Here is a 14,922-nt window from a genome sequence, read left to right on the forward strand (position 1 = left end):
TATGTAAAATTACTCCGAACCATCAGTTTAAGCAGAGGTGCCAATAATTCTAGAGGGTACTGTATCTATCTGTGAAAAGCTGTGATATGTTAGAGCTGATGACCAATATCACCTGTCGCACTACATGAACTGTGACCAATCTGCACCCATATCTGACAGTGGCATGTGCCCCAGTAGAAAGTAGAGGAAGGATACAAGCACAAGAGGAAATCTGACTCCCAAAGAATTGGTTCATATGCTCTGGCTTGGCTGGCCCCACTCTGCTCTCCTCCCACATGATTCCTTTGACAGATGTTATCCAATACCACATACAGTACCATCAGCCCTATGGTCTTACATTGTTATTTAGAAAGACCACTATGAGTAGGCTAAGTTATAACAGTCATGTGTTTTGTGGAAGAATCCAAAACATTAATTGTTTAAAATGACTGACAGTTTCATGAATTCACCTGAATGTCATATCTTGATCTGCAAAGGTATTTGAAGGATCAAACCCAGTTTTTATTAGAAGTAGTTTGACTACTGAAATGTTGCCAATGAGATGAAGAGCGCTCTTTTTTGTATCCACGGAAAACAGCATTGCTGTTGAGTCTTTTTTTTTTTTTTTACATGCTCATCCAAACCCCTGATTAGGAATAGCTGTTGCTTGTTCAAGAGGCAGAGTGTGAATGGACAAAAAACCCCAGGCTTCCGGTTCCTCCCCTATGGAAGCCCTTTTCCATTCACTGGTCTCGGGGCTGTCTCAGCTCATCACAGGGAGGCTTTTGTGAGGAATGGATGAGTGGTACATAAACATGCAGGGTGCTTCTCAAGGAAGGGAAGAAGGAAAGAGAGAGAGATAGATAGAGACAAGACTAATGTGGAAACTCTGGGAGGGAACGTTGGTAAAACGAGTATATACAGTTGGCACAGCTACAATAGGAACGGTCAGATTAAGCTGCAGAGTGTAACGGTAACGAGAGTGACCAAATAATAACATAAGGAATATCAGATCAAAGGTGACATATGTCAAGGTAGAATTAAAGCAGTGTATAACAGTCATATGTGTGGGTCATATGTATGGCACGTATGGCATTGCAGAGTAATTGGGACACCGACTTATGTAATCCTACACAATGGGGGGGAAACATGATGTTTGCCTCCATCTAGTGGTGGTTATGAGTCAATAAACAACTGGATTTGCAGAAATGTGAGTCTTTACTGAAGTTGTAAATCTTGAGCAAGACAGTGAAAAAATATTAAATTTTAGAGAACCAACAAAAATAAGCCTTTAAAGTAATGCCATGCAAACATAAAAGCTGTAAACAAACGGCAAACATGTCTTGCTACAAAAGACATTCCAGGAACAGTGACTTAAGTGTCATCAAGCTAGTTCACTTTACCTTTTCTTTTTTTATAGTTCAAACACAGTTTCAACATAACTCGAACTTGTAATGAAACACTGTCAAAAGCACAAACCAAGATTGGTTTATAGTAAGCATACAAAATATACCTAGGCGATATTAAAACAGTCTTGCACCAAAGCTGCAAGGTTAGAAGAACTTGCATCTAAAAGCCTAAACAGATGTCACATTAATGGAAAGGGTTAAAGATTAACTGGCAACCTGTGGCAGTCCCTCAATGCACACAACATGCTTCAAAGCACACCCTTACTTCCTGTTTGTCTTACAGTTGACTACACAAGTCAGACCTGTGGGACTCAAACGCTGGTATGCGTGGCTGAGTGCCTGTATGTGTGTGTGGTTGAGGGGGGCGTTCAGCATTTGCGAGGCTGTTGGATGAAGAAGGTCCGTGGCACATGAGGTTTCTCCATGGCTGGTCGGACCTTGCTGTGCCGCACACTCACTGGGGTCTCTGGAAAGTCATGACCCAGCTGCAACAAATGTCAAAAACACACACTTTAACAAAGACATGGCTAAGACAAAAGCACAGACCTTTTGGTCTAGCAGAAAAGTGCACTTCCTGTATACATGCACCAAAATCAGAGCACCGTGCAGATGTTGCATCTCCCGACTCAGGGTGTGCTCCAAATCTTCAGGGGAATCTAGTTGGTTTATAAAAGCAAGAGTATTCTAAACAAATGATTAAATGAGGAAGTGATGGGATCATCAAATCTGTGCCATGCATGATGCACATTGTACTTTTATGCTTATCCCACCAATCCTATTCAGTCCCAACCATGGATTAAATGTCTACTAATCGCATTTGATCATAAAGGCTGTGAAGTCAGAAGTACGTAACAAACCTTGTCCAGTGTTCCAGCCAGCAGAACACTGACTTGTTGCATTCTGGAGCTGGTGGTCGTAGACCTGAAGCGACAATTTTAAAGGACCATTACACATCATTTTAAAAAAGCCTCTGTGTGCTACATTTACAAAGTGGAGGGATTTAAATCGAGGCAAGTAGAACCATACTCCAAAGACTATCAACCCATTACTGGGGAGACTTTCAGTGTTTCCATCAAATAGTGATGTGAGCATAATCTTCATTAAAATGAGCCAAACATGCTGAAACAACAATTCAGCCAAAACATCCAACAAATGTCTAATAACTATGCATTTTAAATGTAAACCTATGGCAAAATACAATCCTTAAAACAACATTCTTAATCTCAGGGACATTCTCAAACCTCTTGGATGGACATAGCTGGGTTTCTCAAACCTCTTGGACGGACATACCTGGGTTTCTCAAACCTCTTGGACGGACATACCTGGGTTTCTCAAACCTCTTGGACGGACATACCTGGGTTTCTCAGGCCTCTTGGTCTCCTTCTCTGGCAGGCCACCATCATCTGCATTCTTCTTGGCTACGCGCATACCCCCAGCCTTCACTACACAGACAGAAATCACAGATAAATTCACATAGCGGCCACCAGACACAAGCTAGTAAGCGGTCCTGGCAGTGAGGGTAGTTTACATACACAAATTAATGAATCATTATTTAGGACACAGGGAGAGTGCAAATTCTAAATGTGCTTCGGCATTTCCATTGGCATGAACAGGATTCAGGCTTCAAAGGCTGATTGTGTACTTTGGGGCTGTGGAGTGCTACTGCGGTGCTGACAAGTAAAACGGGCTGAGCCAATCAGTTATGCTGAGAGTTTCCAAACAACCCAGCAGTGATTGGGTGGGAGGGTTATAATCCATATTATTACTGCATTTTTAATTAAATTCCCCATTTCTGTATTATTTATTCTAATGCCCTATATTACACTGGGCCAGGGAAGCACACACAGGGTTAAGGAATAACCCCACCTCCCAATAAAGACGGAGAGAGGAAAATAAACGACAAAGGACTTGCTTGCGAATTTTGTAATGCACTTCAGACGTAGACTCTAGCCTACATACTAGGCTTTATTTATTCCCTAAAATATTTGCAACAAGTATTTGTGCAATATCAGTAGTACGTCATTTGAAAAACGAATGGACAAAATCCAGTATGTATTATATTGTTTGTGAGTGATCAAGGAATTGTTTGCAAAAACTATACGTTACCGCTGCATCTACACAAAACACAAAAAGCATGACCGCTGAGATGTGTTCTTTGGCAAGTCGGTTCCCTGACGTGCCAAAGAACAACAATCAAACAAAACTTCGAAACTCGAAAAACCTGATAACGTAGGCTGAGAAACAAAATGTCAGCTACGGCTATGGATAAAAAGTCCATCCATGCCATGCGTGAGGGAATGTAAATAGACATGCATACATGCACACCTAGGAACAATTGATACGATTTTTAAAACACACTTATAGAACCAAGAGTGATTTTCCTAGAAAGTGCATATATATTAGGCACTTGCAAATCGACGAAGTCTTCCACGAGCAAAACAAAACAAAACAAAGGCATGCACACCATTGTCTGCAACGGCGAGCAATTTCGAGATCGAGCAGAAATAATTAAAATAGGCTACCTGCTGGAGGATGGCCTGCCTTAAGAATAAGATTCTCTCTCGTTCCAGTTTTGGGTACTTGCACCATGTTGAAGTTTTGTTCACAATTAAGGTACATGGAGTACTACAACGCCCACTCCGTTGTTTTTATACTCGTAAAATAACGTGACGTAGTCCGCCCATCCGAACAGGAAATTCATAGGCTCTGCGCAGTGTGCACCGTTTATATGTCATGTGTACTACCGTGCCCCACTAGGAAACATACTGACTAATTTATCCAGATGATCTATGAAGCCGTGTTATCAAGCAGCCATAGTCTGCTTGTTTTCATTGTACATCATGGTGGGCCGGAGCATGTGACGTCTCCCCCAATTATATTTTCATCACATGCTATGTTTTTGCATTCTTCGTTTTAAACTCAACAAACATTCGATCACTCAAAATACAACTATATCATTATTTGACGACATTCTTATCCATATCTCGCAGGGCCATGCTTTAAACTATTTTGCGCATTTTAACGTATCTTAGGTCAGACGTGAAGAGAGCATGTTCATACACGCACAATGCTCTTAAAACTGTTGGCTAGTGGCTACCATAGACATAATATACATAGACGCCGCATCGACCGCTACTCCTTACTAGCGCTGACGCGATTTGGAGCCGCCATCTTGGACCGGTCATCCACTCCACTCAGTGTAATCTGTTTGGCCGGTGAGATGAGCTGTCAGCGCACTTAATTAATCATATCTCACTGAATACCGAACAGATTCTCACGCGGTTTTTTTTGCTGCAAAGGTCATACATGTAGCTATGATACAGGACACATGATTTAGCGTATTTTAATATTCATAGTGGGTTTAACAGTAATAGAATATTCTGATATATGATATAAAGTGACCTGACGTCCGATATCAAAACTGGGAACATAATCCATGTTTGACAGCATAGACAAAACTAGTTTGATACAAGTTTAATGAGTTAAATATAGTTCACAGTTGACAGAAAAGTTCCATCAACAGCATTATTCACAGTCCACAGAAAGGTTCCATAAACATTTAAGTGAGATCAGTGCCATTCAGACATCTGAGGGGTTTTCCAAGTAGGCCTATGTTGTTTAGTGTCAAACTTGGGTAAATTGACTCAGAATAAGTTGTAAACCTCCCAGTAGAAAAGCTGTATGATACAGGAAACATGGTTGTGTGTATTTTAATATTCATAGTGGGCTTAACAGTAATAGAATATTCTGATATATATGATATATTATAAAGTGATGACATCCAATATAAAAACTGGGAACATAACTAATCTACGTTTGACAGCATAGACAAAAACTGGTTTGATACAAGTTTTAATGAGTTAAATTTACAGAATAAAATCCATTAACATTTTCAGTTCAGTGCCATCAAAAATAAAGTGATGAACAGACATTGGTGTGGCATAAAGGAAATGGAGTAACTGGGTTCAATATCAACAGCATTTGTTAGACAAGTTCCATAAATATTGTAAAGTGCAAGTTTGTAGGTTTGTTTCTGATCCTTAAAAACAGACATTGGTTTGGCATAGTAAGTGTAACAGTTCATCAATTCAAGACAAAAAGGTGACTTGTCACTTGTACAGTGTCAATGGGTTCATCAACAGCATCTGTTATTTACAGTTCACAGAAAGGTTCCAGCCCCAATGAAGAGATTAAATAAAAAGGAATTAAGAAACATTTTAGAAACTGCTAAGATCAACCCGTTCATTGCAATCAGTAAAGAATCAGGGAGTGTCTTCACAGGCTCAGTGACACAGAGTTACCGTCATGCAGTTGGTTCTATGATTTTGACAACTGGTGCATGTCATTTTGTATGTTCCCACCTTGCTAAAATTGCTTGGGTACACTTTGGCTGAGAACAAAAGTGCTTCAGACAGCAGGTGGGCAAATAAGATGGCATAGTAAACTGGGTAAACTCCATAAAAGAGGACTGAGTCAACCAGACGATGGGAAAATGGGACACAGAGTGGCGAATGCAGGTGATGAAGGTGGAGCTCATAAATCAAACATTCAGTCACAGTGTAGCAGATACCCTGCAGTACTGCAATGAAGAGCTGCACCTTCCTCAGTTCCAGGGGTGTGAGACCGTTCAGTTCATTCACAGTCTTCTTGAACAAGGCAGTTGTTCTGGAGAGATACAAAATAATAAATAAATGAATGAAAAGGAATTTGAGAGGCATCTTATTCTTGTTAGGGTATAATAATACAGTGTTGGGCAAGCTACTTTGAAATTTTAGTGAGCTAAACTATCAGTTACTCTGCCATGAATAAAACACTACACAAAACTACCACCCAGTCAAATGTATTAGTAGCCTAACACAAACACAGCAGTAGGCTAGTTCACTACATAGGAAGCTACTTTAAATTGTGCTAATTTCACATGACAAGAAAAGTGTAGCTTGTCTGGCTAAGCTACTTGATAAATAGAGAAGTTGAGCTATTGAAAAGTTACTTTATTCAGGAAATAGTGAGGCTACCACCAACACACTTAGGCTACAAGTAGCAGCTAGCGATTGCCCAATAGGCTAGTCTGTGCCACTTGTGTAAAATTCGCCGGCCAAATCTAGTATGATTTATTTCTACAATAGCCTTCTTGTGTCAGTTGTAATCTAAGTCAGTGTTATGGAATATGACTTATCAAGTCACAGTTCATAGCCGGGTGAACACCGAGTAAACATAGCCTAGCTAGATGGCTACGATTTTCATACAGTAATATCAAAGATTGCTCCTTCTCAGCTCTCTGGTAATATTCTATTCACAAAATATAACCAATAGTACGGGTTATGTTAAATCTTACTTGTAAAAAAGTCAATCCCGGTAGTATGGTCCGCCGATTTGAGAAGGAACATGCTGCACAGTGCTGTCATCTTGTGTCTTCTGCTGCAACGCAACGAGGAGTATGACCGGTCCAAGATGGCGGCCGCATTTCTTGTTTCCAGCAGCCAATGCAGCGTCTATGTATATTATGTCTATGGTGGCTACCACATGTCTCCCAAAAGATCATCCTTAATGCTGATCCTACCACAACACAACTCCATTATGTGTTATTGTGTGTTCTTGAGTGTGTTTCTTTGTTTCGTTTTGCTCGTAAAAGATACTAGCCAATTGTATGACAAATAGGATAAATTCGTATACACTGCTCAAAAAATTAAAGGAACACTTTGAAAAAACATCAGATCTCAATGGGAAAAAACTTATGCTGGATATCTATACTGATATGGACTGGGTAATGTGTACTGGGTAAAGGATGGCACATTATTTTATGAAAATGATCAACCACAGAGGGTTGAATTCAAAGACCCCCACGAAAATCAATGAAAAAAGTGAAAATTATGCTACAAGCTAGTCCATTTTGCCTAAATTTCATCGCAGCAACTCAAAATGGTACTCAGTAGTCGTATGGACCCCACATGCTTGACAATGAGACGGCGGATGGTGTCCTGGGGGTCTGCTCCCAGATGTGGACACGGCCATCATTGAGCTCCTTAACAGTCTGTGGTGCAACCTGCCGGTGTTGGATGGACCAAAACACAATGTCCAAGAGGTGTTCTACTGGATTTAAGTCAGGGGAGTGTGGGGGACAGTCAATGGTGTCAATGCCCTTATCATCCAGGAACTGCCTGCACACTCTCGCCACATGTGGCCAGCCATTGTTGTGAACCAGGGGGAACCCAGGGGCCTCTGCACCAGTACAGGGTCAGACAATGGGTCTAAAGGGTTTGATGACACCAAAGCAGGTGAAACTGATTCACAATCCCCTCTGTTACGTAACTGGCCAGACCAATAGCTTACAAGTTTGATAACCTTGATGCTATACTCCTATGAAAAAGTGTTCCCTTATTTATTTTGAGCAGTGTAGATTAGTGTTAATTTTGTCACCTATTTTTAATTTAGTCTTAGTCTTAGTCTTGTGACGAAATGTCCTTTTTAGTCTTTGTCATATTTAGTCATTCAAATATCATTTTTGTTAGTCAAGTTTTAGTTGACTAAAAGTCTAAATCATTTTAGTCTAGTTTTAGTCAAAAGAAAACTAAAAGTATCTTAGTCTTAGTCAGTTTTAGTCAACACATTTTAGTCTTTTTTTGATAACAAATTATTTCTGATTACCATTTGAGTCAAATAGTGTTTCACACATCTCAATTTTCCAACAATATTGTGTGTCCACAGGGCTACTCGTCTGTTATAATTACTCATTCTGATTTTTTGTCAGTCAGTATGTTTACATGCACAGGTAAGTCGAGCTACAGTTATAGCTCGGCTGGGATTTGACCATAGACAGTAAAGATTTGACTGGACCACTGTCATATTCGTAGACCAGTGTTTCTCAAAGTGTGGTCCGGGATCACTGGTGGTCCATAAAGGTATCCCAAGTAGTCCGCGAGCAGACGTGGTAAAATATAATATAGATGAGTTGTTTGCAATATTGAACCAACTTGTATGTAAAAACAGTTCTGCAACTAAGATATGCCAGTTTAAATCATACAGTATGAATCCACACAATAAGCAAAGTACAAAGACAATAAGCAAGGTGGTTCAGTAGGCCTATTGTGTAGACTAATTATAGGCTACTGTTGAAGTAGGTCTAAATTTTTTTTTTTAGATAGGGTTAGTTAAGTGGTCCTGAAACTGAAAAGGTTTGAGAAACACTGTCATAGGCCAAAGTATTAATGTTTTACTCCATACCCGCTAGATGTCGATATGCCCCAAACACAACACATTCCCCAAACAGACTCTCCGTCTTAGCCATAGCTAACTTGCTAGCTTAACTTTCCATATTAGCTTACTTGCTAGCAAACTTTGCATCATCAGTCTAACTAGTTAAATAGTTGACATTACATGATGAACATTTTCGTATGGACATTCTGGGGGATGTTAATTTGTATGAGAGAAGCTTCAACTTCTGGGTATGTAGCATTGTGGCATAAAGCTTAGGTAGTTAGCTTGCTAACTCTGGCATAAATCTCCAGTGTTCTTGTTCCATGTAGTTTCGTGTTGCAGCCACAGGGTTGCAGCAACAGCACGTAGACTAGCCTACAGGAAAGCTGCATTATGAACTCATTCGAATATTTTGAAAACGTAACAGCTAGATATTCTGTCTTCTCATTTTGTAGACGAAAATGAAGAGAGATTTTATCTTAGTTTTTATTTCATGCAAAACATTTTAGTCTAGTCTTTTTTCGTCAACAATAATGCATCTTAAGATAGTAATGTCCTGAAACACTGACTAAGACTGCCGTCTCGTCATCGTCTCGTCTTAGTCATGAAAAAAAAGGTTGTTGACGAACATATTTCCTCTCGTCTCGTCTGACGAAATTAACACTAGTGTAGATTATCTTCATATCGGTAAGCAATTCTTTGTTGAATGGATGACGTGAAAACAAATGAATATGGTTATGAAAATCTCTGCACAGGCCAATGAACATTGACATTTATTTCTGCTGCTGTAGTCAATGGCAGTGAGCGGCCCCATGAACTGTGCTGAACAGGTAATGGAAAAATAAAGATACTATATATTTGCAAGGTCACAAAAATGTCTGAAATTACACAATTCATTTAAAAAACAAAAGTGATTTTTTTTATTACTCCAGAGTGTTTTCAATGCCAACGTTGCCCCCACCATCACCCTTCATATTCCATATATTTATTTACCTATATTCAATTCAACATAGCACACATCCGTGCTGATGAGCGTAAACCTGGTGGCCTTTTTTTTCTGTATTTACAATACAATGATGGAAATGTACAAGACTTAGTGGCATTCACAATCTCAACAATAGGTACGAATACAATTTGTTCCCTCTGTACAAACTAATGACATTAGATTATTATTATTTCTCTTCTTTTTTTTTTTTACAGATACATGTTGGTGATCGATTTTGGCCTACATACACATTCCCCACCTGATTCTCTATCGCAAACCTTTTTTAATCACATTACTCACTCTTTCTCCATGCTATCACAACTACGTCTTCAAAAGAAAAAAAGCAAACACAAACCCTTACACAGTGCAAGGAGCCTGTGGCACACTAGCGCCCGGCATCCTCGCCCCTTTGTCCTGACACACTCACTGCAAGATTCTTCCTTTCCCTCTCACTCTCCATGTCTTTTTTTTTTTAAATCAAAAACAACAAACATTCCATGAATTCCTTCTTTGGCTCACTTTCCATTTCACCCATCTGATTTCATCTGAACGACCGCCACATTCATCTTTAACTTTGTTTTATATAAAAAAAGGAGACAAACGACAACAACAAAACAAAACAAAAAAAAAACAGACAAACTGACACGCAAAATAAAAGTTCATGTGGAAGAGTTCATGGAGCCTCTTGGCAAAGGTCCCGTGCCTCTACAATAATCTCTCTTACTCGCTCTCTCTCGCTCTCTGGTCTATACCCAGGAGTCAGGGGAGCCCGGGTACTGTTCTGCCCGGTAAGAAGGCCTCCGTGTGGTGGAATAGAAGTCCACATAGTTAGTGGTGGCTTTGAGCCCGAGCGGCTGGGGAGCGTAGTCTGCCGTGGAGTAGCGCACGGCACTGTCCTCCAGGTAGCGCTCCTCGTAGCCATGGGGCGACTGCAGGTACATTCGGTAGGTGTCATAGTTCCTCCTGCCCGGTTCATCGCCATAGAACTGTGGCTGTGGAGTAAAAGGGACAGACGATTATTCTCTCAAACAGAAAATAGTTCAAAATGATCCATCATAATCCTACAATAGATTGATGTTTATGTTGATGTTGATGTTGGGCTTTCAAAGATGTAAATGATCACATGAAACTGCTTGGTTTGTTAACTGGGTCATAGTCTTATTTTTTGTATTGAAAAATTGAGACATCCTTTTTATAGTCTTATTTTTTTTATTGAAAAATTGAGACATCCTTTTTCATTCTAAATATTCAAAGGTCACCAATGTGCTGAGGCTTTGGTCACTCATAATTGATGCTTTGTTTTGTGCATTTGCACAGTAATTGCCTGTACCCTTTGCTAACTTCATTTCAAGCTCTGACGTCAATCATTTATTTCTGCCCCTCAGTATTTGTGGAAACTTTACCCCTCACCTTAACCAAGTTTTATCCTTGGCAGTCCTTCACACACATAAAAAGATGACCAACACGCCAACACAACACGACTACCACTGTCAAAGCATTAAAAAGTAATGGGTAGAGACTACGGGCTACAACTCGGCTAGCTCGCACGGAGAGGTGTCATCCTGGTGTGCTTGACGGACATCTTTAATTATAGATAGCGAGCGCGGTGACACCACGCCGCCTCCATGTTCACTGACAGGTCGTGGATCTCAGTGTGTGAGTGTGCATCTGCAGGCTTCACACACTCTGACAGGTGCCTGGATGCCACCCAGCCCAGCGGTGCCCTAACCCCCCCCCGCGTGCAGCCAGTCGCACCCGCTTAGGGGCGCACAAAAGCTGACTGGAGTCACCCTCTTATCCCCACTCCGGCCTGCCCTCTAAGCTGGCGGCACAACCGGTCCCGTCTCCTTCCATTAGTGCAAAGGAGCGAGAGAGCGAGACGGCTACCCCGGCCTCCCTCTGCCCCACACCTCTTTGAAAAGCAGAGAGAAGGGAGAGAGAGAGAGAGATTGTTTGCCGAGGGCTCGGAAAGATAGACAGCGACTAAGGACAGATCGATAGATGGCTGACAGAGGTGACGAGTGAGCGGCAACGCTCGAATAGAGCGTAACCTGGGGACGCTGGCGGCGCTGAACAGGGGCTGGAGAAGCCTTTCCCTTTGTGGGTGAACTATGGAGTCTCAGTGAGGGGCCTATCTGGCAGATTATGCCCTCCTACAGGTGGGTGTTGTTCGTGCCGAGCAGCACTCGAGAGCTGCCACTGGCCTATGGCAGTCAGGGTAGAGCCTGGCCCCTTACTTGTGTTCTTCTGGGCTCCTCTCGTGTTGGTGAGGAATAGGACCCAATGTAATATGGCGAAGACTTCGCAGACCCTACAAGGATGAAAGAAACAAAAAAAAAAAAAAAAATCAACACTACGTATTTGTTTATCTCTAAACAATCAACAGCAGTGCAACACATGACATGTCTAAAATTTCCCTCAGGATGAATAATGTGTGTGTGTGTGTGTATCTATCTATCTATCTATCTATCTATCTATCTATCTATCTATCTATCTATCTATCTATCAAAGCCAGACCAGCTAGCCAGCCATGAAACACAATGAGGCAGAGTTGCCTGGCTGCTAAGAAAACAAACATCCTGGCATGTCTCCCTGGAGAGGGTACAGTTGGATCCGGCGCTATAACAGCATAACAAAAGACACTCGGAAAGCCAGACGACAGAGCTGCTGTTTGACGAGCCTGTGGGCTGGAATTTTCTTTGGCAGATTTTCACAGGGGTGGCATCGACTACAGCCGTCGCCATCGACTGTCTGGCCAGTCTGCCCTTGGGCTTTATGAGTGCGAGTGAGTGTCTGTACACAGGGTCAGCCGATGTCCACACAGGTATGGCAACGTGCATTTGAATATTTCTGTAAGGTAACAGGGTTGCTTGTATGCTTACATGCTAGTCTATTAACATTATGGGTGTATGTGCATTTTATTATAGGGGTGTTTGAAATTTCAAGACTGTGTGCATGAGTCATACATTGTACAAAGCACAAGAAATTTACACATGTTTTATTGTGTAAATATGTTTTAGTGCCAGCATGTTTGACAGCCTGAGTCTGTGTGTTGTGTTACAGCTCTGCCTTCCAGTTCTGAGCAGCCTGTAGCATGTGGAAGAGCTTGATGACCGTATATAGACTCCAGAGAGTGACTCTGCATGCTCTTCCTCTTCATCTGTATCCCTGTGTGTGGGCCTCTGTGTGTGTGAGAGAGAGTGGAGGAGGGTGTCTGTGAGGCTGGGAGTGAGTGAGTGAGTGAGTGAGTGAGTGAGGGAGCGACTGTCCCAGCCAGAACTCGGAGCTCTGTTGACTCTGCCCCTCCCCTCCCCTCCGCTCCCTGCCGACGAGGCCCAGGCTCTGTCCATCTGTCCCCGCGGCCCATCTCGGCCCCACCTCGGGACGGCAGACAAAGACAGCTTTGTGGCGTCTGCCCAGAGCCTTGGCAGCCTGACCCCCACTGCCCAGAGCTCCCCCTGCCTCCCCTCTCAGCCACAACAAAAGGCCTGCAGGACAGAGCCCACTGTCTCGCACACTCACCATCTCTGCAGCAGAGATGAGCAGGCAGAGAGTGTGTGTGTGTGTGTGTGTGTGTGTATGTGTGTGTACACGTGTCCTCGTGTGAGAGGTTGCCTGCACGGGTTTCTAGCTCATGGGGATGACTCTGCACATTTGCATAGAATGCCTAAATATTGCTTACAGGACATTCCTGTAATTCTTAACAGTATGAGAGCTGGCATGACCTTAGGGAGAACACATGCATACTCAAAAATGTTAAGAATGAATCCTACCACAAATAAAAACTTTAATAAACACTGGTATGTCCAAAGCTGGGGCAGGAATTCTACTGTGGTTTTGCAGGTTGCACACTCACCTGTGTATTGGTTTTTATGTACATTGTTGTCGCCTTGGTAGTTATAAAATTGCATAGTTGACGGGGCCCTCTGGTAATCGGAGCGCTGCTCTTTGATGCCCAGCATGGCAGGAGAGGAGGTGGCACTGCCCGCTGCAAACACAAACCAAACACCACCCATCACAGAGTTATTCACAGGCATGTCAACACCGGGCTGTTTAATCATCATAAGCGAGTCAGGGCTGTAGGGGGCCAGCGGGGCTCACCAGACTGGTGGACTGGGGACATCTGCAGGGTGCTGGTTGGTAAAGTGGGCTGAGACTTGAACCGGTCGCGCTCCAACGTCGTCACTGGGGTGACAAAGTGATTCTGGTTCCATCCATCCTAACAACACACACACAGACAAACGCAAACAACAGAGAGAGAGAGAAAGAAAGAGAGAGAGAGAGGGGATAAAATATGCTGTTAGAGCATTCCTCTTTTATTGGAAAGGAGCAAAGTAAACTCCCAGAGGGCAAAAGGCTTTAAAATACTAAAGTTCATTTCGGTCAGCAGTTGCAGAGCCTCTCATCTCCCCCTCACCTTCTTGTAGATGGTGCGCAGGTCTCTGTACTGCCAGAGAGTGTTCAGCACCTGGGCTGCAGCCTTCACCACTTTCATGGAGAACCTGAGGCCAACATATTCAATCATTTATTAGTAACATTCATTTTGAGACTAACCACAAATACTCACTCATTAGTAATCTTGCGGTGTACTCATGTTACTAAGAACTGACAGGCCCTTACTGAAACCATGGCTTTATGATACCCAAATGCAGTTTAATCTGTGCTTATGTGCTACATTACTGAGTTTATCCGGATGCATATGTCTGCGTTAGACATCATCAGTATGGGACAGAGACGTGAAGCTTAACAGACTCTGAGAGAGGTTGGCCGAGTCGTGTCTCACAAATCTGTGGCTATTTGCAAAGCTTTACATAACCCTCTCTGGCGCTATGGTCGCTAACTGTTTACACAGGAGGTGAGACATAGCATTCATTCCTCTCTCTGGCTCCAGCCTGCCAGCACAGCCAGCCAGCCACCCAGCCCAGCCCAGCCCAGCCCAGCGGCACACCTCTCTCCCCGGCCTTTGGTGATGTTCACCAGCTTCTCGATGCCCCCCGTGTCGGCCAGGGCCTTGGCGTTCTCCATGTTCTTGCTGGTGACCTCGTGGAGAGTGCAACAAATGGCCGCCACCGTCTCGTCCGACAGCTGGGTGGTGTTGCCCCCTGGGAGCCGGTTGACAAGGTCCCTCATGGCATACTTCCCTATCGCACACAAACACACACACACACACAGACACACACACACACACAGTTCAGGGAGGGAAAGGGGAAGGGGAGTTAGTGAGGCGGTAACATACATCAAATATTACGTAATCCATTCCTGTGTGCTTGCAATGTATACACAAGCCCTCCTCCGGGCTACGGTTCACCAAAGAACACAGTGTACTTCTCCCTTCTCTCTCCTCTCCTCTCTATC

General features: G+C 42.8%; 2 protein-coding genes across 2 annotated transcripts in view; both read right to left on the reverse strand.

The window, feature by feature from the left end:
- Positions 1-1,178: 1,178 nt before the first annotated feature.
- dap1b (death associated protein 1b) lies at positions 1,179-4,064 on the reverse strand. Its single transcript, XM_048238230.1, has 4 exons — positions 3,911-4,064; positions 2,743-2,830; positions 2,246-2,309; positions 1,179-1,873 (listed from the first exon to the last, which is right to left on the reverse strand). Exons 1-4 carry the CDS (start codon positions 4,005-4,007, stop codon positions 1,757-1,759), a joined length of 366 nt encoding a protein of 121 aa, XP_048094187.1. The 5' UTR covers positions 4,008-4,064; the 3' UTR covers positions 1,179-1,756.
- A 5,414-nt stretch (positions 4,065-9,478) lies between these two features.
- The window catches only part of LOC125291549 (plakophilin-4-like), a 74,919-nt gene continuing 69,475 nt past the window's right edge, over positions 9,479-14,922 (reverse strand). Inside the window, 6 exon segments of the mRNA XM_048238332.1 lie at positions 9,479-10,559; positions 11,805-11,878; positions 13,424-13,555; positions 13,669-13,786; positions 13,985-14,069; positions 14,516-14,708. Coding sequence (XP_048094289.1) covers positions 10,314-10,559; positions 11,805-11,878; positions 13,424-13,555; positions 13,669-13,786; positions 13,985-14,069; positions 14,516-14,708 — 848 coding nt within the window. The 3' untranslated portion in view covers positions 9,479-10,313.

Source organism: Alosa alosa, chromosome 3, assembly GCF_017589495.1.
Source record: "Alosa alosa isolate M-15738 ecotype Scorff River chromosome 3, AALO_Geno_1.1, whole genome shotgun sequence".
NCBI lineage: Eukaryota > Metazoa > Chordata > Actinopteri > Clupeiformes > Clupeidae > Alosa > Alosa alosa.